General features: G+C 42.5%; 1 protein-coding gene across 2 annotated transcripts in view; it reads right to left on the bottom strand.

Annotated features, from left to right (window-relative positions):
• Positions 1-1,033: 1,033 nt before the first annotated feature.
• The window catches only part of LOC144689184 (opsin-5-like), a 77,299-nt gene continuing 53,188 nt past the window's right edge, over positions 1,034-25,144 (bottom strand). For both annotated transcript variants that reach the window (XM_078556303.1, XM_078556304.1), the window contains 4 exons: positions 12,655-12,817; positions 8,837-8,964; positions 6,950-7,284; positions 1,034-2,008 (listed from right to left, as the gene is read on the bottom strand). In XM_078556303.1, coding sequence (XP_078412429.1) covers positions 1,439-2,008; positions 6,950-7,284; positions 8,837-8,964; positions 12,655-12,817 — 1,196 coding nt within the window. In that variant the 3' untranslated portion in view covers positions 1,034-1,438. The remainder of the gene's footprint in view (positions 2,009-6,949; positions 7,285-8,836; positions 8,965-12,654; positions 12,818-25,144) is intronic.

Below are 25,144 nucleotides of genomic sequence, written 5' to 3' on the forward strand. Positions count from 1 at the left end.
AGGATAAAGGTAAGTCTGGGGGTCTCGTGCTGGGGACAGGAACGAAGGCCCTGAGTGGTGGAGGGATGTGAGGGAGGATGGGGGTGGTTTTGGAAAGACCAATGTGGGAGGGAACATCCTGGGGGAGGGGAGGAGGGGGACACTGATGGAGGTGACTGTCCCCTGCTTTTCCACCCGAGGCCTGATCAATTACCTGCTGGGCTTCCCCTACATCCCTGACCACCTCCCGCCAGTCTCAAAATTGCAGCCGGGGTGGGAAATAGCTTTCAAGTGGACAATAATTGGCTACTTGAGGGCCTAATTGCGTGTGAGGTGGGCAGGCCATCTTAGGACTCGCCCACCCCTATAAAACTTAGGGAGCGGGCGGGTAAGCGGCTTGGACTGCAGCGGTTCAAGAAGGCAACTCACCACCACCTTCTCAGGGGCAGTTAGGGATGGGCAACAAATGCTGGCCCAGGCGGTGAAGCCCATATTTCGTGAATGAATTTTAAAAAAAGGAAGGCTGCCTGGAGAATTTTTGCAAACCTGCCGACAGGGACCCGGCAACTTCTGGCCAATATGTCAGTGAAGCTATAACAGGAAATGTTGGGAATGTGTAGCAAGTCAGGCACAACTTCGGTGTAAAGAGGTGACATGTCAACTTTTCAGGCATTGCCGGACATCAGGATCTGAAAATATTACGGATGAATAACTATTCAGATGGAACAGAACAACAGAATATGGAGGGAGAAAAAATCATGCACATGAAAAGGAATAAAGAGCTGTATAGCGATTTGACGGAGAACAGAAGATAGTTAGCTGACAGCACCTCACCTCTGTTTCCCAAGTCCCTAGAAAACTTGTGCTGAAGATGTTAAATTTAGAGCTAAGTAAAATCCAGTTGAAAAATTAATTAATGCCTCTCAAGGAAAGTAATTGCTGTGATTAGTACACTCACTACCACACTAGTTAAAGTCCTGGCTTCAGTGATTAGGTTGCTCAAATGCCATCTTTAAACACGAAAGTGGGCTCACTGGAGCTGGATTGTGGTCACAATCTAAAAATACTTTACTGAACAGTCTATCCTCCCCCAACTCACCTGTTCTTGAGAGTTAAAATTCCACTCAGTGCTCATGGAATGTTTCAACATATTGCTACGTACACAGGGCGAAACTGGTGTGATATTAACATACAAACACAATAACACATTCATAAACCCTATTTACTGTTTTAATTTCATGTGATGTGTTAACACTTTAAAAACTTATTCCAAATATACAGAATTAAAGTAGTACTAAAAATTGCAAACTTTATGACAAAACAATTTATACCATCTCTTGATTTTTATAAATATCTTATACATCTTCACCATACTGAAATATACTTTGTCAGTGGATCTGTACAATGCTTTCAGTGTTTAATGCGATAAAAAAAAATGTATTGAAATGTTATCATAGTGTTATATTAGATCCTTAGTAAGCTTGGTGGGCAGTGTGTCTATTGCAACTTCAATGTTTTCGGATGAAGTGTTTCCAGTTAGCACCACAAGGGTAGTTTTCATCTGTTCATGTGCTGTACCATTATCACTTGAAATATCAGTACTGGCTTTGGGTGAGGATCCTTGTGAACTCTGAGATTTTGGATGGTTACTGAAATGTTCAAATGTATCAGTGCATGTGTCGCAGGCATCCTGCAGATCCACAATTCCATTTGGAAGTTTGCAAGAATTCAATGTGGTCTGATCGCAAACTGATTTTAAAGACAGATCTGGTCCATTACTGCAAGGTCCACTTTGCCGCCTGCACAGATCGATTAAATGTGCCATGTCTTTGCTCAGAAACTTCCGAAAGTTCGGTTTAAACAGCAGATGGATGACTGGGTTGTATAAGGTAGAGGTTTTTGCAAATATAGCTGACAGAGCAAACGCTAGAGGTGGAACCTCATCAGCATTCCCAAACGCCGCCCACATTGCTGTAACCGCATATGGTGTCCATGATGTGAAGAATCCGATGCACACAGTCACACTCAACTGTAAATTAATGAAAAGTGAATGGTCACATTACTTTAGTTCACAGTAGTAATGATTGTGACACAAATGAAGCATTTTTGCTTAAGGTTGATGTTAGCATCTTTAACTCAATCACAGTGCACAACGAGTTAGTTTCAATGATAGAAATCTTGTCTAAACTTCATATGAAATTACAGAATTTTGCCAATCTAAAAAAAATGATCGGGCAGTTATTAAAATCTAAAATAAAGCAAAAGCTATGAAAAATCACATGGACTCAAAACGTTAACTCTGTTTCTGTCTCCACAGATGCAGCCAGACCTGCTGAGTTTTTCCAGCATTTCCTGTTATTAAAATCTGATTAGTCCTGATAATGTTTTTGAAAGCATTAATAATCCCACCTTGTTCCAATCAGGGAGTTTCTTTGAAGCTTTCAAGGAGAAATAGTCAAGAAAGATAGCTTCTTTAGATGAGGAGAAATGGCAAGAAACTGTTGCATTACAACATTTCTTACAACATATTGCTCATCCACAAGAATAGCCTGAAAATGGAGCTGGATGTTGTCAATTGCTGGCAAGCCCCGCTACAAGTGGGAGGTGACCTCACTTCAATCGGCAATGGGATCCAGGCTAGCATATTTCTGGTAGAGGCTAATTAATGGGATGCCAGGCGGGGCCACTGTTCAGTTAAGAATGGTAGCCCACTCCCAAGAGCTTCCAGCCCCCAGAAAAAATCTGGCAAATCAGCTGAGCCAGCTGTGTCACTGCTAGCAATAGTCATTGCTCAGGCAGGTAGAAGGCACATCAATGGCCGAAAACCCTTGATGAGCATCGAGGTAGATGGGGGGGGAAGCTGGGGCTAGGTAGCCTGGCCTCAGCAATTGTGTGTGTGTGTGTGTGTTGGGGGGTGGGTGGGGGGGGGAGGGGGGGGGAGGTGGTAGAATTGTGAAGTACCAGCAGCAAGTTTGCATGACAGCACCCATTGCTGGTGGAGACCTTCTGTGGGCTATGGAGTGCCCATACCCAATCCCACTGGCCACCAGGTTTCAGTGGGCAGTCTCCCCACATGGCAGCAGGTCCTCCTGACATAGGTAAAATGCCTGCGGAGGCAGCAAGTCATCCTGAATCCTGGGACACAAGTTCAAAGTGAGGGGCAGGAGGTTTAGGGGGGATGTGAGGAATAACCTTTTTACCCAGAGGGTGGTGACGGTCTGGAATGCACTGCCTGGGAGGGTGGTGGAGGCGGGTTGCCTCACATCCTTTAAAAAGTACTTGGATGAGCACTTGACACGTCATAACATTCAAGGCTATGGGCCAAGTGCTGGTAAATGGGATTAGGTAGGTAGGTAGGTCAGGTGTTTCTCACGTGCCGGTGCAGACTCGATGGGCCGAAGGGCCTCTTCTGCACTGTGTGATTCTGTGATTCTGTGAATTGATCAATTAAGTGGCTCAGTTGGCCTCCTGGTAGGCGTCTGAACTGTCATCTTTGCTGCCGCTGGCAATATGGCATGACAGTGGTTAGATAATGGGCTCCCCTCCCAACGCCTTTTGTTAGCCCTCCTGCCCCCCCAGCCTGTCCCCAATGGGCCCGGAAAATTCAGACCATGCTGAGGATGTGTTTCCCCTTCAGTGCCCGGGCATTAAGCATCGCCTAGGTGGAGAGCAGAAAGAAAAACCTGGCAGACCAGTCTTGTTTTCTCATGGGTGGATCACACCTGATGAATCTGATAGAATTTTTTGAAGAGGTAACTGAAATAGTGAACAGAGGAATGTCTATGGATGTTTGAAGCTCATGGAATTGAAGGCAGGTTATTGACCTGTTAGGGAATTGGCTGAGTGGAAAGAGACAGAGAGTAGGGATAATTAACAGGATGTGTGACTAGTGGTGTCTCACAAGGAGCTGTGTTGGGGCCTCAACATTTCACTGTATTCATTAACAACTTAGATGTTGGAATAGAAAGCCAGCTATCTACATCTGCCAATCACAGAGACAGGTGGTATTGTAAGTTGTGTAGATGGAAGCATAATATTACAAAGAAATATTAATAGATTAAGTGAAGGGGCAAAACTGTAGCAAATGGATTTCAATGTAGGCAAATATGAGGTCACCCACTTTGGACCATAAAAGATAGAAAGATAAATAGTGATAAGCTAGAAGCAATGAAGATCAGTAGAGACTTGGAGTCCAGTTGCACAGGTCCTTAATATCTTATCAACAGGTACAGAAAATAACCAAAAAGACCAATGGAATGCTGGCCTTTATAAATGGACAGCTAGAATACAAGGGGGTAGATGTCATGCTTCAGCTATTCAAAGGCCTGGTTAGACCACACCTGGAGTTATTGTGAGCAGTTCTGGGCATCGCTCCTTATGAAGGATATACTGACCTTGGAGGGAGTGCAGCATATATTTACTAGATTGGTACATGAACTTCAAGGCTTAAGCTTACAAGGAGAGATAAAACAGACAAGGCTTGATTTCCCTGGAATTTAGAAGGTTATGGGTTGATTTGACGGAAGTTATTAAGATATTAAGGGAATAAGTAGGGTAAATCGGGAGAAATTATTTCTCCTGGTTCGTATTGTCTAAAAATTAAATCCACACTTATCAGGAGTGAAATTAGAAAACACTTTTACACAGAAAGGGTGGTAGAAGTTTGGAACCCTGCCACAAAGTGCAATTGTTAATTTAAGAAATGAATGTGATAGATTTTTGTTAGCCAAATGTATTAATGGTTATGGAGCAAAGGTGGTTATGTAGGGTTAAGTGGCAGATCAGCCATGATCTCACTCAATGACATGACAGGCTCAAGGGCTTAATTGGTCTACTGATCCTATATTCCTGTGACCCTAATAGAACGTTGCTTCACTTTTCCTCCATTGAATTTAGTGGAAGAAAAATCCAGCAGTTCTTTAAGGGCTGTGTAATCTTCCCTGCCTGATTTTCTTTTCTGCACTCTGCTTAGATGATGCTAAATGTTAGGCTATCAGAGCTGAAAATCTACTCAGTGGAAAATCATCAAAAATATTTTCTATGAATAAGGATAAGGAAAACCCAAAAGAAACAACAATGATATGTCACAAAATTCATCTGCTTAGCATCAAGTTTCTTGGCACTACATGTACAGTTTTGGTTTCAAAATGGCATCTGTGACATGTGCACACTTCTGCTGTGAACCGCACTGGACACTATTTTGTTGATGGCATTAGAGTGCATGCAGGGATTGTCTGCCAGAAGAATGCAGAATAGGCAGATCATAATGTCCATCAGCCGCTAATGCTGATTTGATAGCAGCGCTGCCATTTTGGAGTTCAATGCTCTAGCCAACACCATCTCTTAAGCATGCACTGCTGATCACACATTCAATAGGAGGAAGGAATCCCCACCAGCACTATTTACAGGAGACATCATTACTTTCAAGTTAATTGCTTATTGGTTTCTACTGGCTCTTGCTGTAATTGTAGAAGCTTTTGGTGCTTTCTAGAGATATTTAAAGTTGCTAAAGTCTACAGGGAGTGGTGTGGCAGCTACTGAAGGACTTTGTCCTGACTACAAGGATTCTACATCAACTACTAGCTACCATACATGGGTGCAATAGTCTGCATTCCCCTTAGAGTACAAAATGACAGGGAAAAGGAGAGGCAACACAGAGCAGGACCAGCTGCTGGAAGAAGGAGAAGGCGGAGAAGTGACCATACCTGTCCAGTTTTCCGACCTGAACCTCAGCAAGGAACAGTACGCTTTACTAAAGAGGTCCTCATTGAAATCTGTCACCTGCTGCAGCTATAACTGTAACCTCTGAACTGGATGAGAACACCTCAGCCAGTGGCTGAGAAGCTGACCATAGCCATGAGTTTTTATGCGTCTAGCTCCTTCCAGGCTGGAGTACATGATATTTGCAACATCTTGCAGTGTGCTGTCTGCTGTTGCTGAGGCCAGAAGAGCTGAATACATTTTGTTCTCTTTTGCCAGACTACAGCATGTTGCTCTGCGGGAATTGCGGACTTCCCCATAATACAGGATACAACTGTCGTTTTGCAAGTGCCACATGTTAACACTGAGATGTACCATAACCACAAAGGGGTTCACTTCTTCAACATCCAGCTGACGGTGTGACCACACACAGCATATTATGCAGCTTAATACCCAGTATTTTGAAAGCAGTCATAACGTCTTCTGTCTACAGCAGTCTAACTTTGAGTCACACAACAAACCAAAGCGCTATCCTTTGTCAACATGGCTCATCACTCTGGTGCACAACTCAAGCACATATGAGCAGCACACCTTTGACAAAAGCCACATTGCCACATGAAATGTGATAGGGCAGGACATTGGCTTGCCAAAACAATGCTTCCACTGTCTAGACCACACTGGAGGAGCCCTGCTATACTCGGCAGAGTGTGGGTGTTAAGATTCATGGTGGTCTGCTGCATGTGCGCAACTTTGTCACCATGAGTTCCGCAGCAATTCTAGTAATCTGTTGGAGGACAGGCTGCTGGACTGCTGTGATACCCTGTAAGTCCCTTTGAATACTGTATTTGCAACCATGATGGCAGTAGTCTGAGCTTGCATGGCAGCACCAAGATGTTGAATGGCTTTTGCTTGTGTCACAATGGAGGTTGATGCATCGATCATCAAACGCTGCCATCATGGTTGAGTCCACAAGTGCACTAATGGAGTCCCACACTCAAAAGCATGAGCTCCACTTCGCACAGAACCGTGTGCCAAGTTGGTATCAAACCTCTTCATGTCCCTTGACATTGTGTGCAGGCTGTCTGGCAGGCTCCCCAATGCACCAAGCATTTCATTGTGCATAAAAAAAGAGCAGACACTGAGCTCAAACTTTTTGTGTCCCAATTTCTTCCTCCCACAAGTCATTCTAATGCTGTCTTTACCTTACTAGAGGCTAAGAGTTTCTAGCCAAGTTGTTCACCTCATTACTTTATGGTATTTCCAGACTTACCTTTACAATTAAATTGTGTGCATTGCTTGTGCTTGTTTGTGGGGATACATGCTGTTGCACTGCTCTTCTTGATTCTTTTATAGTTAACAGGATGAGAGTGTATGATGTAGTGATTATACCACAGGGGAAGATGTAGCAAAACAGAAAGAGTGCCATGATATAGGACATTGCATTGGAATCTGTATTTGGTGCTTTCCAGTCTATGCAGCAAGCGGTCCCATAAGGCTCCATGCCATAATGACCCCAATTTGCTAGAGGAGAAATGGCAAATATGGAAGCATATGCCCAAGCACAGGTAGTCAGGAGACACGCATATTCTGATGTAAATCTGTTGCCTGTTATAGAATAAAAATGTAAAAACACTGGATTAGAATCAAACAGGAAGCACTAATTACAACATGATGCACAAAAACACTTTGGCACATTGAAAGATCCATCAAAACCCAATCCTTTCAAAGAGCCCATTCAATTTATTCAGTTTTGAGCTGTTCCCCACCTCTTTACTTTCCTCAGGGAATGTATTTCATAAATATTCCATCATCTCCCAGAAAAGCTAAATTTCAAAATATCTATCAATGGCTAAATTTGACCCTGGCCTGCTGCAATCTACAGGAAATGCCATCAAAGAACAGCATGTTCTTACCCCCAACTCCACACCCAACACAGTGCAGCCAATTACCAGTTTAGATGGTCATTGGGTGAAGGGCACTGGCCAGACCTCATTAACAAGTCTTCAACAAGGTGGGTTTATGTCTGGAGCTAGTCAGGCAGGAAATAGCTCAGAGGACTGGTGGGGGGGGATAGCAGGCAGGATCACACAAATTAGCCAACTTTTTCACATTTGCAGAAGTCCTCTAGTGTTTCCATTTAATAATTGCTGTTTAGGCCACTCGAAGACAAGTTGTACTCTTATGTACTTTATGGCCTCAATCTTTCCCTCGTCAAGCATGCGTGATCGGTGGGCCCGGGAGAGGTCAGGAAATGGGACCCCAATCGCAATCAACCCCCGACTGCGATTTCACCCTCCTGGCCAATTAAAGGCCAGCGAGCATGAAACGCGCTGAAAAGCTCAGCGCTGCCAGGGTGGGGGTGGGGGTGGAAAGAGGGCGGGCTACGATGTCACCATGGGAATAGGTGAGCACTCCCACTGAGCTTCCTGAAGGCAGACAGCTGCCTCAGGGGCTTGCAGACCTCCACAGAATAAAAGAAAATGTCCATACAGCACAATCAAGCACCTGAAAGCATACTTCGTAAAAATGCTGTCCCAAGATATTTCTTATTATTTTATATCCTAACAGAGATTTCATCCCACCCTTGGATGAGGTTTAATCAAAAATTTAAAGGTTGCCTGGCCGATTAGCCAGTCCAACTGTAAGGTTGGATGGACCACGAAAAATCGCTTACACGTGGGCCGTTATGTTATTTCCAGACTTACCTTTACTCAAAAGTTCTCTAAACTCCACTGGGTGAACCTGGTGTATGGCACGCTTAACCTATTAGAAACCCAAAATTGCATCGGGGTGATAGCTGTCAGGGTCACCATTGCTGAGAATGGCTTTATATTCCAGATTATTTAATTGAATTTAAATTCCACCAGTTGCCATGGTGGAATTCAACCTGTGTCCCCAGAACTTTAGCTTGATGCTCTGGATTACTGAACCAGTGACATTAACACTACACCACCAGGGCCCCCCAGCTATGTGGAGAATAAACACTGTCATAGACCAGTTGTGTTGAATGTCTATTTCTGCAAATTCTATGCACTTCTCTGTAGATGAAGCAGTCTAGGGCTGATGTATTATTGCAAATAATCATGAAATTGTATTTGAAATTCAATATACACTGTAAAGCTGTTCAAATACTAAATACTAAGAATTTGGAACCTACCATATGCAGGGTAACAGACTTTCATACAGCAGACAACACTCAAAACCGTCAAGTTAGTAATGCTGCAGATACCAAACAACACACCACAGAAAGCATAATAGATGCACGATCCTTGGCCAAACAACCATCTGGAAGAAAGATGTTCTGTTAGTCATCTTGCAAGAGTATTTATAAGGTTAAAGAATCCTGTATCCTGGATTAAGGAGGGCATGACTTAATTTAAATGCTTCACATTTCTGAGATATATATGCCAAACTTTTTAATTGAATAAAGTTGTCAAACTTCCTTTTCGCATCTGGTTTTCTCATTTCAAGTTGGAGATGCTTCGTGCTTCTCTCATAAATACGCCAAAAACTTCGAACTCAGCTTGATGATTGATCCTTGATATTAAGCGCTGAATCAAATGATTGTACTGGAAGATATTATTTGTTACCAAGAGCCAAAGGAATTTAATGCCCTACCCCATGGCAAGTTTGGTGTTAAGGGGACAGTTAATCAGGCTAGATGGTGGCGGGTGGTAACCCTGCAACATTCCTGCCTCTACCTCAATTAAATCCACAGCAGGAAGTCCCATGAATGACCTTCACACTCCACTGCCAATTGAGGTCCTTAAGTGGGCAATGGATGTCCACTTAAGGGCCTCATACTACCATCAATGGCATTATATCAGTTGGGGGCGGGAGGCTCACCATGTGGGGAGCATGACAAGCAAACCCTGTCGAGGTTGCTTGCAGGCTCCCATGGGGGATCCCTTGTTCAAAGGCCTGGTGGAGGGAAGCGAAATTGGGAAGTGAGGACCTGCTGAAAGCCACCCCCTGCTCTTGCTGCTGACCCCCTCCCCTGTGACCCCAACTCTGCAATGCCCCTTCCCGCCTTCACGCACTGGGATCCACCAATGATCCTGGGCCTCAGGTGGTGCACTACCAGTAGCAGCCACTACCTCCCCAGTGGTGCTGCCGTTCAACAAAGCTGCTGGTCTCTGATTGGCTGGCAGCTTTCGGCAGGCGGTACCTCTGTTCCCAGGGCCACTGATCTTGGGGAAGGCCCGTTAATTTGGGCACTTAATTTGGTGGACCTTCATAAAATAGACATTGCAGTGCTCCCGCCAGCCTTCCAGCCAGTGGCAAAACAGGCACATCACCTTCTTTAAATCCAGCCCAAAATATATTCATACAGTTTTCCTTCTCTATATGCTATTCTCTTGTATTTTATCTGCTGTTAAGCACTTCTGTAATCTAATGTTAAACAGTATTTCGCATTTTTAAAATTCATTTACGGGATGTGGTTGTTGCTGGCTAGGCCAGCATCCATTGCCCACCTCAAATTGCCCTTGAGAAGGTGGTGATGAGCTGTCTTCTTGAACTACTGCAGTCTCTATGGTGTAGGTACACCCACAGAGTTGTTAGGTAGGGAGTTCCAGGATTTTGACCCAACGACAGTGAAGGAACGGCGATATATTTCCAAATCAGGATGGTGAGTGGCTTGGAGGAGTGATGGTGTTCCCATTGTATCTGCTACCCATGCCCTTCTAGATGGTAGCGGTCATGGGTTTGGAAGTTGCTGCCTAAGGAGCCTTGGTGAGATCTTGCAATGCATCTTGTAGATGGTGCACGCTGCTGCCACTGTTCATTGCTGGTGGGGGGAGTGAATGTTTGTGGAAGGGGGGGCCAATCAAGCGAGTTGCTTTGTCCTGTTTGGTGTCAAGCTTCTTGAGTATTGTTGCAGCTGCACTCATCCAGGCAAGTGGAAAATATTCCATCACACTCCTGACCTGCGCCTTGTAGGTGGTGGGCAGGCTTTGGGGAGTCAGGAGGCGAGTTATTGCCGCAGGATACCTAGCCTCTGACTTGCTCTTGTAGCCACAGTATTTATGTGGCTAGTCCACTTCAGTTTCTGGTCAATGGTAACCCCGCAGGATGTTGATAGTGGGGGATTCAGCAATGGTAATGCCATTAAATGTCAAGGGGCAATGGTTAGATTCTCTCTTGTTGGAGATGGTCATTGCCTGACACTTGTGATGCACAAATGTTACTTGCCACTTGTCAGCCCAAGCCTGGATATTGTCCAGGTCTTGCTGCATTCGGACATGGACTGCTTCAGTATCTGAGGAGTTGCGAATGGTGCTGAACATTGTTCAATTATCAGCGATCATCCCCACTTCTGGCCTTATGATGGAAGGAAGGTCATTGATGAAGCAGCTGAAGATGGTTGGGCCTAGGATACTACCCTGAGGAACTCCTGCAGTGATGTCTTGGAACTGAGATTATTGAATTCCAACAACCACAACCATCTTCCTTTGTGCTAGGTATGACTCCAACCAGTGGCGAGTTTTCTCGCTGATCCCTATTGACTCCAGTTTTGCTAGGGCTCCTTGATGCCACACTCAGTCAGATGCTGTCTTGATTTCAAGGGCAATCACTCTCACCTCACCTCGGGAGTCCAGCTCTTTCGTCCAAGTTTGAACCAAGGCTGTAATGAGGTCAGAAGCTAAGTGGCCCTGGCGGAACCCAAACTGAGCATCAGTGAGCAGGTTATTGCCAAGCAAGTGCCGCTTGATAGCACTGTTGATCACCACTTCCATCACCTTACCGATGATCGAGAGATTATTGGGCAGTAGACAGTATGGGTCGGGTTGAATTTGTTTTTTGTGTACAGGACATACCTGGGCAATTTTCCACATAGCCGGGTAGATACCTCCATTTCTTTCTCACTTACTTTCTACATCTATACATTGATTAGTTTACTTGAACCTCAATTCTCAGCTCTCTTGCTCTTCCACTTATATAAAGATTTTTTGAAGTTTCCCACAATAAGCAACACATGGAGTGTTAAAAAAAAAATAAAAGTATTGTGAAAAATGTGTAAGAAATAATTTTTCATTCAGCAATAACTTTGTGAATCAACCCCTATGACCTTATCCTGTTCGTTTCTATCCTTTGTAAAAGCAGCTTGTCCTCCTCTGTGTCATCTCTGCTTATAACCCCTATCCTTCTGCAGGGCAACAGGGATGGAAACCACGAAATTCATGATTGGTAGTAATCAGTCTGAGCAGAACCCTTGAAATGAAAGCCAAATCCTTCACCACATGCCACACCATGTACACTTTACCACTTTTAAATGACAGTACAAACTGCCACCCAATACTTCTATTAGCCCAGCAACATCAGCAGAAATCAATCAACAACTAACCTGAGTGTGGTTGATGATCTTTTTAAATGGCACTGACAGGAAGCCCTTCCTGATGCTGAATGGATGCTCAGCTGTGTGAGGGTTGGCCAGAGCATAGACTTCTGAAGTGACACTGATAGGGTCAAATTAGCCTTACACACTGACTGACATCAGTCATACTTCCAGTGCACACTCCTAGCGACCTACCCAAAATGGAATCTGCAGCATGGCCTGGTCCAGAATTGAGTACACATGGTGTAGACGCCACTTTGGATATAAGACAGCATCCACAGCATCAAAAACATAAAAACTACAGAGACAAATTTTGCAGTCCAAATTTCAACTTCCCATATGTGTTTTGTGATGTATTCTTTCTGTTATTTGATTACATCAGGTCTATATTTGTTAAAGGACTAGAAAAGAGTTAAAATTTCCTATTCCTCCATAAGATAAAATCTTGGAGAATGTTGTATTATATTTATGAAACTAAGATAATGTGTAAAGTTCAGCCAAGTCTAACTGAATTGGACAAATCTGGGCCAGCAATTCTTCTGATCTAATTCCTTGCAGATCCTTACATTGTTAGTGACAACAACTCTTGAAATGCTCAAATTGAATTTGGTATGAATTAATTGGTGTGTTTTAATTACCTGTGTGCAAAAGATGATGGTATGGCCAGTGGTAATAGAGTTAATACCATTCCAAGGTCACTGATAGCTAAGTTTACAATGAAATATTCAACAGGTTTAAGGATGTGTCTTTTCCGGTATGCTATAAACAAGAGAATGCTGTTTCCAAACACGGATAAAAAACCTGTGAAAACACAATGATTATCTTTCTACAGTTAATATTAAAAGCACTTGGCAACAGGAATATTTTCATATATACATAATTCCAAGCAAAGGCACTTGCTTCAAAACCTTTTAAAACTTATGCTTGTCCATGAACCAAGTTTGCCTTAGCAAGTATAAACTGAAAAATGCACAACTGCTAGTGAAGCATAAGCTTCCATTTATTAGGCAGAAAGTTGACATCTAACTTGGCTGATATTTGATCTAAGTTACGCGTAATGTGTGAGTTGTGCGAATTCTTGGTTTGACCACCAGATAAACAATGGCCTGGGCAGTAGTAATAATGGTGAAGCTGTCAGCCCTCGCTGTAATTACTGGGTAAAGCTGACAGCAATTTCTGGTGTCTGCACATGTGCAGTTGAATGTGGATATCCGGAAGTTGCCTACTCTTCCAAAGGCTGTACTTTTGCATTTGTTGCTAATTTGAGGGGAGGTGGTGGTCTAATGGTAATGTCAATGTTCTGAGGACATGGGTTCAAATGCCATTATATCAGCTCATGGAAATTTAAGTTCAATTAAAAAATAAAAATCTTCGAAAATTGAATGTTAGTCTCAGTAATGGTGAGCATGTAACTATCATTGATTATTGTAAAAACTGGTCTAATGCCCTTTAGGGACGGAAATCTGCAACCTTTCCTGGTCTGGCCTACATGTACTCCAGACCCACAGTGATGTGGTTGACTCTTAACTGCCCTCTGAAATGGCCAAGCAAGCCATTCAGTTCAGGAGCAGTTCAGGATGGGCAAAAACGCTGGCCTGGCCAGCGATTTATTTAAAAAATAAATTTAAGACTTTTTCCATCAGAGGTTATTGTGCTTTTAATTCTGTACTAAGTAATAATTACTTCTGAAGAACTTCTCTGGCCCTGAAAATTTAATTTTACAGGAATGGAGTCTCATTCCTTCAGAAGAAAATTTAAATCAGTGGTTCTCAAAGTGTGGTTCATGAGGGTCCTCCAGTCGGTCCATGCGCTGGTCCAAAATACGAGTAACAGACATGTAATGCCACGGTTGAAGGCATATGAGAGAACAGGTCAGAACCCTTATTCTCACCACTTGTAATGCCACACAACCAGACTTGCTCTCGTGTGTGTGGCACGGCGCGAGCAACATCAATGTAGTTTTACAAGCAAGATTTATGCTACTGTTATAACATCCAACTGTGAAATTGGACTTTCAACATTTGTGGGGCTGAAAACAAAGATGAACTGGCTAAATGTGGAGCCTGAAATGAGATTGAAGCTCTCCAGTTTAGAACCAGGCATCACCTCATTGGTGTCTCACCAAAAGCAACGCCAATCTTCCTATTAACGCTGATGATTTTTTTTTGTGGTGGCAAGCAAAAGCGAGTTGGGTAGCACTGTTAAGTGATCTATGAGTCTTTTTCCCCACTTAAGTGGTCCTGGGTCAAAGTATTTTGAGAACCACTAATTCAAATATTGCAGACTTTTTAGGGAAAAAAATAAAGTTTGTGTTTTGCTATTTCGGTTCCTCCCTTAATCCCATGTGTATGCCCCATAGTAATTTCATTAATTTTGCTTTTTTGTAACTTATGTTTCCTGCTTTGCTAACTGTGAGAATTCTTCAACCTGATTGGTTAATCGGGCTCCTTGCTACCTGCTCTGTTACAGATCCCCTATAGAAGGCCAAATTTAAACTGACATCAGAAAAGAGGAAGTCTACACTCTAGAGTCCATTAAAACTTTGTGGGCAGCTTTTCTCTATGTGAATATGAGCAGCATTTATTCACTTTTGCTGACTGCAAAATCCAGGCATCTGTGATGGGACGTTCAATCACAGGAGGAGAAGAGACAGTGAAGGAGCAGCAGGAAAGAATTTTTGTTTTCACTTAGAATAACACTGAAAGAGTTTGAGGGCAAGACTATCAACCAAGTTCAGTAGTTCTGCTGTCCTACATCATAGTATGTATTTGCAAATATAATAATAATTCCTGAGATATGCTTTCAGGCAGAAATGTTCACCAGGACTAAGGGATATTCACCATCTAACAGTTGGAATTGCCAAAACAAGTTGACTATATTCCCAGGGGTTTCAATGCAGGATCTCCCACCTCCAACAGGACTGCATAATCAAACAACAGTTTCCCATTTCCAATATTTCTATAACTAATAAATTAAAGTGTTCAAAGAAAATGAAAAGGAAAACATTTTATAACTCCCCTAAAATATTTCCCCTGGGTTTTACCGACCGGTATTCAGCAGATTAAAGCTCATTTCCTGGAGACTCTAGGCTAATCCTGGATGATTAGTGAATCAGAGGCATAAGATGAAACGTGGGAGACAGTGACCTTCCAAGTCTCTCAGGGGTGGTCAATGTGCAAGGAAATTAAGGAAAGAAGAAAAAGAAAACCCAAACTATTACCAAGATATTGTTCCCTATCCAAATAAAGTTCCCTATCCAAATAAAGTATGTGTGTCTGCCCTCAACATTTATTGAAGCATGATTATTTCTGGCCATTTTGAGCTGTTAATTTGAACATTCAGAAACTATAAAGCATTAAAAAGGTATTCATTTTGATGCCCCTATGCTTCCCATTCCATTGTGTATTCTTGAGAAGTGTGGGATAAAATCTTGATTGAAAGTTGAAATTGCTAATCTGTCAATTCACTGAAACACCGTCATTATTAGTTTTTCTTTTTAGATCATTCTCTTGCCAAATCTCCAAGATATACTACAACAAAGTAAAACATTCTGATGTGAGTACAATTCAATTAACACCAAATACAAGAAAAGGCTAAAGTTAGTCAGTTGTTGGTTTTATCTCACTTCATACCATCTCCATTCATGTGTAAAGTTACTAAATTGATTAATCCGAAGGGAAATAGTTTTGTGAAAAAAATATTTTTTCCATTTCATCTGAGCTTCATTTATAATAGTAGGTACCAGTCAATTAAAATGTCAGTTTGTAACAAAATGCAGATTTAATTTATTAAATGACTTCCAATAGACTAAAAATACACACTAGCAAGATAAGATAGGCCGGGATTTTCCGGCTCCGTTGCGGGTGGGACCTGCTGTGGGTGAGGCGGTGCCCCAGCCAGAAGTCCATTGACTTGCGGCGGGACCAGAAGATCGCAGCGGCAGGCGGGTGTGGAAAATCCTGTCCATATGTATTATAATAACTGTGAAGTAATCCATACTATATGGATTGCAATTCATTTGAAGGTTTTTCTTTTATGCATTGCAAACATTTCAGTTAAAGAGTTCAGTTCAATATACCATCACTATTTTCCTAGTAACCTATAGCTACCAGGGTAATCTTTGGTATTGAACAATTTGTCAAATGAATTGACATAACTGCCTAAAAAGATACTTCAGTTAGGCCACAGATTTCTAGGTATACTTCGATTATATGGCTTGTCAATGATTAACACTTAAGAACTTCAATATACTTCAGATAACAGATTGATACAGATTAAGTCTTTGGATAAGGCCAAATAATGGGATTGGGGATCATAATGCATGGTTAACCCACACCCATTCCTTCCAATGCAGACAGCACACAAACTTCATACTGCCTGCTAATTTAAATTATAGGAGCATGCAACCCATCAATAAATACACTGCTGAGTTGCTGCATATCAAACTTATGCTAGATAAGCACTACTTAAAGTCAGCCTGCACTACTTAAAACCAACCTACACCTCTTAAAGGGGAGGTGCATTCTGGCAGGAGTAACTGCTGGATGTGGCTGGGGAAGGGCCTCTGTACAGGAAGTATAATGAAATGGTGCAACAGGGAAAAGAGTGTGCTCCAATGTTCTCTCACACACCACTGGAGGCCTTGGTGCAGGAGGTGAACAGGACAGGGGTCCTTTATCTACAAGGTCTAGGTGACACTCCAGACAGACACTGAGAAGGCAGAGAACTAGATAGCCATCACTGTTAAAAACAGCAGTGTAGCCCCAAGGACCTGATGCAGTGCAGGAAGGAGTTTCATGACCTCACATGAGTCGTCGAGGTCAGTGAATTTACCTTCAAATGCCACATCCCTACAAAAGAGCCTCTAGCCTCACATACTGCTCCATTCACCACACATCTTTAATCACCTGCCAACAGTCTCTGTCAAGCACACCTCCTACATCACATTCACAGCTTCATCTCAGGCTCATGCACTTAGCACCATTGCAAACCATACACCCACAAGTCAGTTTGCACACGCAGCCAGCTATTCAACCATAGCAGCCTCATCACCCAAACACATTGCACCATCCTCACTTACACACTTGTCTCTCTTGCAGGTCAATATGGTGTATGACTTTGAACTGATAGAGCCCATCTGGTGTTACAAAAACTGAAACCTCTTTTGCTCTTTCCGATAGAGGTACTTGCCAATGTCCTTTCAGCAAGTCAATCTTTGTAAAGAACTTTGATTGTCCCACTTTCTCAATGCAGTCTTCCAAACGTGGAATAGGGTATGAATCTGCTTTCACCACTGCATCCACTTTCAATTATCCACACAGTCTTTGTGTTCTGTTTGGCTTCAGTTCCATCACAACAGGTGAACTCCAACTGCTGCAACTAAACTCAATAATGTCATTCTTGAGCATAAATTCAATTTCTTTTTGCACTTATGATAATTTTACTGGATTCAACCTATAAGGATGTTGCCTGATTGGAACAGAATTCCCACATCTACATCATGTACAGTTACCTTTGCTTTTCCCAATTTATCCCCACAGATAGTGACTGTAAAAGCACTCTCAAGTCATTTTGATTCTTATCTGGAAGGTAACTCAGTATTTCATTCAGATTTTTAAGCACTTGCTCATTGTCCAATTGAATTCGAGGAAAGTCAATTTCAGAATCTTCCATCCTTACTTCCTTTTCCTGATTCATCACTACTAATACTTTTTCTTTTTGGTTATCCTCCCTATCGAAGTCCTTTTTGACCATATTTATATGACATACCCTCTGGATTTTTCTTCTATGTGGAGTTCTTACCAAATAATTCACTTCAGTTAATTTCTTTTCAAGTTGGTAAGGCCCATTAAACCTGGCTTTTAACGGTTCGCCTGATACTGACAACAAAGCTAACACTTTTTCCCCAGCTACAAAGCTATGAGTCTTTGCCTTCCTATCTGCTTCTGTCTTCCTCACTTCCTATGATATTTTTAAATACTCTTTAGCCAATTTGCATGCTCTGTTCAATCTTTCCCTGAACTTTGATACATAGGCTGGGATTTTCCAGCCCTGTCGTGGGTGGGACCCGCCACAGGGAGGCAGCGCCCCAGCCAGAATTCCATTGACTTGCGGCGGGACCGGAAGATCGCGGCGGCGGGCGGGTGCGGAAAATCTCCGCTGATAGACCAGGAGCGCAGTTTCTGAATAAGCTGTTTGGTATAACTGCTTTATTTTTGGATCTTTTCGCTGTAACTCTTAACAATTTCCTTGAGCTAAACAATTCAGCTTCATTCTCCTCCATTCTGTCTTCCTGAACAATCTTATCAAACATAATATCAGCTAATTGCACTTCAGTCTCTTTGCCCTGTCTTCTAGGCTCCTCCTCCTTCTGTCTCAACTTATGAGTCTGTAATCGTGACACCGCACAGTCTGGAAACAAACCAGGTGTTCTTCCTGCAACACTTCTGTGGATTGCTTTTCCACAGGCTGCTCAACTACAATAGCCATCACACCACCTGTGACCCAGCTAAATCATTTCCTAAGATAAATTGAACCCCTGAAATAGGCAATTTCCCCGCTACTCCTACAATCATTTTACTTGTTTTCAAGCTACTTTTCAAATTCACCTTAGACAATGGGACATTTTCTGTTTCTCCATGAATTCCACTTATTAATACCTTATCTTGCAAAATTCCCTCTGGACATCAAATATCACTATCTCATAACATTAAGGATTGACTAGCTCCTGCATCCCTTAAAATTTGTATACCTTTGCTAACTCCACCTTGTACACATGACAGGACTTTTCCCTCACAGATGAAATCTTTAAACATGTCTGCAACCTGCCTTGCAACATTCCTTTGAATGGGCTGTGAACCCATTTTCACACCTACCAGTTTGCCTTGTTCCACAGCCTTTGACTTTACATCACCTTTTGTAGTTCCTATCATTCCACAAGGTTTCCCATGTAACCTCCAGCACATGAACTTTATATGGCCAATTTTATTACGATGAAAACATTTAAGCTTTCTTACATCCCTTCCACTCTCAGCACCCTCCTTTCTGAGGTGAAATCCCCTTAGAATCTCCAGCTTCTCCTTCTCTTCCTTGACTACCTACCTTCCTCTTACCTTCCCATTTTCTATCCTTCTCAGGTTTAAAAGGGTATCGAAAAAATGATTTAGATTTATGGACCAGCTCATAATCATCTGCTACCTTGTTGCCTGCTTAGCAGTTTTAACCCTTTGTTCCTTCACATGGGTTCTTACTACTGAAGGAAGTGAATTTTTAAATTCTTCCAAAAGAATAACTTCTCTAAGGGCTTCATAGGTTCCCTCTACTTTTAATGCCCTTATTCACCTGTCAAAATTACTTTGACTCTTACAAACTCAATTTAAGTCTGTCCAGGCTGTTTTTTCACATTTTGCAAATTCTGTCTGTATGCCTCTGGAACCAACTCATAGACACTCTTCACTGCATCATATTCCCCAGATATTTCTTCTGACAGTGATGCATATACCTAATTAGCTCTACCTATAAACCTGCTCTGTAATAGCAATGTCCAAATTTCTTTTGGCCATTTCATTTGTTTAGCTATCTTCTCAAATGCGATAAAGAATGCTTTGACATCTCTTTCTTCAAACTTTGGAAGAGCTTGTACAAATTTAAACATCTTCCCACTGGGTTCTGATCTGGAAATAAGCCCTTCCACACCTTCTGGTGTCTCTTTTTCAACTGAAGCTTTTTAAGCTGGAATTCTCTGTCTCTCTCGTTTTCTCTTTCCTCCTTTTTTAACCTTGCCATTTCAAATTCCCTTTCCTGTCTTCTTTCTTCTTGTTCTCTTGCCTTTTCTGTCTCCTGCCTTTTTGCCTATTCCCTTTGAAATGCTTGTTCCATTTCCTTTTCTCCCAATTCTATCTTTTTTATTTCCAATTGAATTTGAGCCAATTCCAATGATCCACCCCTTGAAGAATCTGGTCTCTCAGGTATCCTTTCCAGTTTTAAATGCTGTGCTATACCTTCAATTATGTCTGATTTCCTTACCCCCGCAGGTAACCCTAATTGTAACTTATCTGCCAATTCTAATAATTTAGCTTTCATTACCTTTTGTAAACCATCCAAGGTTATACCTTTTACTCCCAGAGAAGTCTTAGCAACTGCCAAAGCCATTTTGCAGTCTCCCACTTTAAAATCTCACAATACCACTCCTGGTTCAGTATATTCCTTGCTCTCATTGCCTTTAAATTCACCAATTCCAAGCCAATCAAGGAACTATTCTTTTAATATCCCACAAAGTGCCTCCAATTTTGTTATGGCATGGCTGATGGTAAATGCTGAGCTGCTCAAATCCCAAAGGGAAACTTGAAACAACTGCCAAAATGGTTTCCACAGTTCGTATGAGGAGAGGTTCTGAAATCAGAAAAGGATGTACCTGACTACTTGTGATGATTTTATAGTACACTTTTATTTAATAAAAAGCAAAAAAAAAACACAATTACGCTTAAACACAAGAATGGCTTCACACAGTTAACAGTGCTTTAAAACAATTCCACAAGATCTTAACTACCCTCAGAGCTAACCTTTCCCTTTTCTGTTCAGCAACTATCCTCACAGATTTGAAAATCTATAGAATACCAGTAATTTTTACCACATAGTGTCTTTTCCCTTAGGGTGGCCTCTGAGGCTGACAGCAACTGGCTCCCCAGGTCTGGCCTTATTCACACTGACTTCTGGGAGTTCTGACCAGCTATCCTGCTGTTTTCTGGGAGATCTAACTAGCTACCCTCTCACATAGGCTTCAGTATTTCCTTAAATGCATTTCTTCCCTTCGATCTCTCTATTGTGTCAACCAGTCTCTTCAGAAATGCTTTCTTCCCAGAATTGATGAAACTTGTTTTTTTACTCTAGCTCTTAGACTTAACAAAAACAAACTTACCCTATCTTCACCTAACTTACTTACACCTTTTACAACCTGCATATATCCATCCCCCTTTGAGCTAAAACAACTTAATTCAAAACTACTCCTGTTATTGTTTTATGTAAAACCCTGATTGAAGTTCCTCTTGGTTCATTAACATATCAAAACCACTTCTTACTGTTGGTTTTAGACTCTTGCAGTCACTCTGGCTCTTACTCCAATTACCATATTTACAACCCTCAGCGGCCTGTCTTTCAGTACATAAGAAATATGACAGTGTTATTACCAAAAGAAAAATATTACAATTTATTGCTTCCTTGACACCATATAGCAGTTCCTAAACTTATGCAACCTTAAGCTGGAGACTCCACACTCATTTGCAAGGAATTCATTACCTCAGTGGTTTCAAGATTTCCCAGCTGAATAAGGATTGCTTTGTTGAAAAGTTTAAAACTGTTATCTCCCCTTTTGCAGCACCGTTTACAACCCTGTTCCTGGCCTTGGCATCCCCTGGACTTGCTCCTCCCTGGTCTTGCTTCCCCAGCCACGTGTCCCCTGGCCTCACCATCCCCCTGGCTTCATCCTTCCTGGTCTGGCACTGCTGCCACTCACCTTCCCACAGCTCACTGCTCCTCCAATCACAGGCTGCTTCCCACTCATATTTGCTGCTGACAGGCTCACTATGAGGACTTTATTGGAGCAGAATACACAAAAGGACTTTTGGGAATGCACAACAATATATGTGGTGCATTGATGGGCCTGTCAGAAAGCCAGCTGACACTGGCAAGCAGCATGGAGGAGTCTAGCACCATCCTGACTGGTGCAGACCATTGAGCCCATCCTTTCCAGGATGGAAGTGGTAGCCAACTTGTTGAAAACCTCCATGATCCAACTCTGATGCAGTGACTGGTCAATATATCAACTTCCACTGCAGCACAAGCTAAAGCTATCCAATGTCTGGATGCGGCAGTGGAGCTCAGACTGAGGTCATACAAATGCATCTTGGTGACATGAAAGTGTCATGCTCAAAGGGCTTACAGGGCCCAACAGCAGTCCAGCACTCTTTCCTCTAACTAATTACTTGTATTGCAGATGTGCTGCCCTTGGGGAGTGGCAGTTTCTCTGTGGAGCACGAACCTGCTGTCTTCTCTCAGGGCAACATAATTCATCTGCTCAACACTGCCACACCACCAGTGCCCTTGCTGTTTCCTGTCAGCCAGCCAGCCTAAACAGCTGCCGTCCATGCCGAGATGGTGCAATTTGAAACCAGGCCTTCTCGGGTCAGAGCTCCTCAAGGGCATCCTGCAAGACCATCAGCAGTCTCCTTCAGTGAAAGTCAGTAGTCTTTTGCCAGTCACACTGCAGCCACTGCACACTGGGGTAGCAGTGTGTCAGTGCTGTAGGCCAAGCAAAGTCTTCCACAATACAGGCACTAATGGAATGCGCAAGGGTGATTAGCTGAGTTTTGTGTGGAATATTGGATAGTTTGTTTGAGAAAGTTGGGTTGGAAAGGTTCTGTGGTCAAGAGCACACAGTGATGGTCAGTGACAGAGAGTAGGTAAGGCATGTCAGTGTTGCTGAATGGGGAATTGTGTTGACTAGTGCCTCAAACAATAATAAATAGCTAGGACTGGAGGAGATGCATCCAAGGATGCTGAGGTGAACACAGACAGCACGGCTAGAAAGGGGATATGTTAGTTGCTTCCTCCCTTCCTCCTCCTCAGCTATTTTCCATTTCCCTGATAGTAAATGCTGTCTCTAATGACAACGGCGTTGTCCAGGATGTAGCAGATCACGATGAATCGTGGCACACAGCCTGGTAAGTACTGGGAGTGTTCTATACACCCAGGTGGTATTCTATGCTGGGTGGGAAGGATAAAGAGCAGCACATTTGCAGGGAAATTACAGAAGGGTGCAAGAACTATAGAGCAAAATAATGGGAGACTTTACTTATCCTAATATAAACGAGGATAGCAATAATGTACAGTGCAGAGAGGGAGAAGAGCTCTTGACGTGTATTCAGGAGAATGTTCTATGTCAGTTCATTTCCAATCCAACGAGAAAGGAGGTATTGCTGGAACTGATTCTGATGGATCAAGTGGATTAAGACTCAGTAGGGGAACATTTAAGGAACAGCGATCATGGTATCATAAGGTTTAGATTAGCAATGAGAAAGGCAAGGAACAATCTAGATTTAAAATGCCAAATTAGAGGAGGACCAATTTCAGTTGATTGAGAATGGACTGGTCATGGGTAAGGCAAGATTGGCAGGCAAAACTGCAATGGAAGAATTCATTCAAAAAGAAAATAATTTAGGTACAGATGAAGAATATTCCCACATGGGAGAAAGGTAGGGCAACAAAAACCAGCACTCCTTGGATGATGAAAGAGTTAATGTGAGGTAAAGAGAAACAATGAGCATATGACAGATGTCAGATTGATAATACAATCGAGAATCAGACAGATTATAGAAAATTCAAACGGGCAGTGAAAACTGAACCAAGAGAGGCAAAACGAGAGTATGAGAAGAGATTGACAGCAAACATAAAAGGGAGTTCAAAAGTCTTTTATAGGAATATAAATAGTAAAAGGATAGTAACAGGAACGGTGGAGCCAATTAGAGACCAAAAAGGGATTGGGGAGGGGGTGAAGGTCTATGCATGGAGACGAATTGCATGGCTGAGGTACGAAATGAGTACTCAGCATCTGTCTTTACCAAGGAAGAAGATGCTGCTAAAGTCATAGTGAAAAAGGAAGCAGTTGAGATACTGGATAGGCTAAAAGTTGATGAAGAGGAGGCATAAGAAAGGCTGACTGCATTTGACATTGATAAGTCACCTGGACTGGATGGGATACATCCAATGATGCTGAGGGAAGAAAGAAGAAAAAGAAACAAAGGCGACATGAAAAAACAATTTTTTTCACTTTGTGTGGTTAGGATTTGTAAAGCATTGCCTTAGAGCATGATGGTGGCCCATTCAATTGTGGCTTTCAAAAGGGAATTGGATAAACACCTGAAGAGAAAAGGGTTGTAAGGTTGTGGGGAAAGCGTGGAGAGTGCAACTAGTTGAATTGCTCTTGCAAGGAACCATGGACATGACACTGAGCATGATCGCACATCAACAGTACATTCCGGAAATGGAAAACTTAGCAATTCCTGTGCATCCCTGCATTTAGATACAGCAACTCCAAAGCTGCATGTGTGCAGTCAATGGCATACTCCTCACCATGGGAAAGCTCGTTATTCTAGCAAAGCCACGTGCACATTCTGCCTGCTTCTATTTAGTCAGAGATATACTTCCTTCTCCTGGCATAAAGAGAATTAGTTACCTCCCTTGTGCAGTAGTGGACAGCAAAGTGGGAAGCATTGCAGTTGTTGCCTGCTCCACTCCAGAAGGATCCCAATGTATGACCATGGTAACTTTCACAGCCAATGGCAGCATCCTTCCTTACTGTGCTCTCAAGCTGCAGGTCTGCTTGCAAGAGATAACAGATTTCAATGAGTGCCTCCTTTATAAAATGGAGGTGTACTTGCATTGTTCATGGCTTAGGCTAAGATTAGAAAAAAGCCCTCTGAAGACCTTAGCTGGATTTGGCCTTCTGCCGCGAGCCCTTCTCCCCTCCTCCACCTCTTTCTATAAGCAGATTGTCCTCTACTGTGTTGTCTCGGCACAATCTCCCTCTCATGCTACAGGCCAAGGCAGTTAGCGTTTTGATCCCTGTAGACACTGATAAATTTTAAGAGATATGAATTTCCCAGTGACTGATTCAAAGGATCACATGACAAGATTTCATATTTTAAGACTTTTTACTGTGACAAACACCGTAAAAGAAACATAGATTGAACACTACTTAGTAACAACTAATACACTAAACTACAGAAAAGACATTCCCTGGTAACTTCTTAACATAGCCAAAAGCTCCACTCCACTTTTATACATTACACCGCAACATGGAGCCTTGAGTTTGAAGTGCAAACCTTCTCCTGGCTCTAACAGGATCTCTTTCTGCTTCACCAGGGTGAATCTGCCAGTGTCCTTTTAAACAAAGTCTCCTTCACTCAACCCTTTGAGCATATTCGAATGGACTTCCTGTTGCAAGGTACCTTCTGGTGATTCTATGGTCTTTAGCTTTCACAATACTTGCTTTCTCAAACAGGGATTCTGCCCCCATCAATTATCTGCTTTGTGGTTAACCCAAAAGCCAACCTTTTCTTCTGCCCAGCATAG

The sequence above is a fragment of the Cetorhinus maximus genome, chromosome 13, assembly GCF_964194155.1.
Source record: "Cetorhinus maximus chromosome 13, sCetMax3.hap1.1, whole genome shotgun sequence".
Lineage (NCBI taxonomy): Eukaryota > Metazoa > Chordata > Chondrichthyes > Lamniformes > Cetorhinidae > Cetorhinus > Cetorhinus maximus.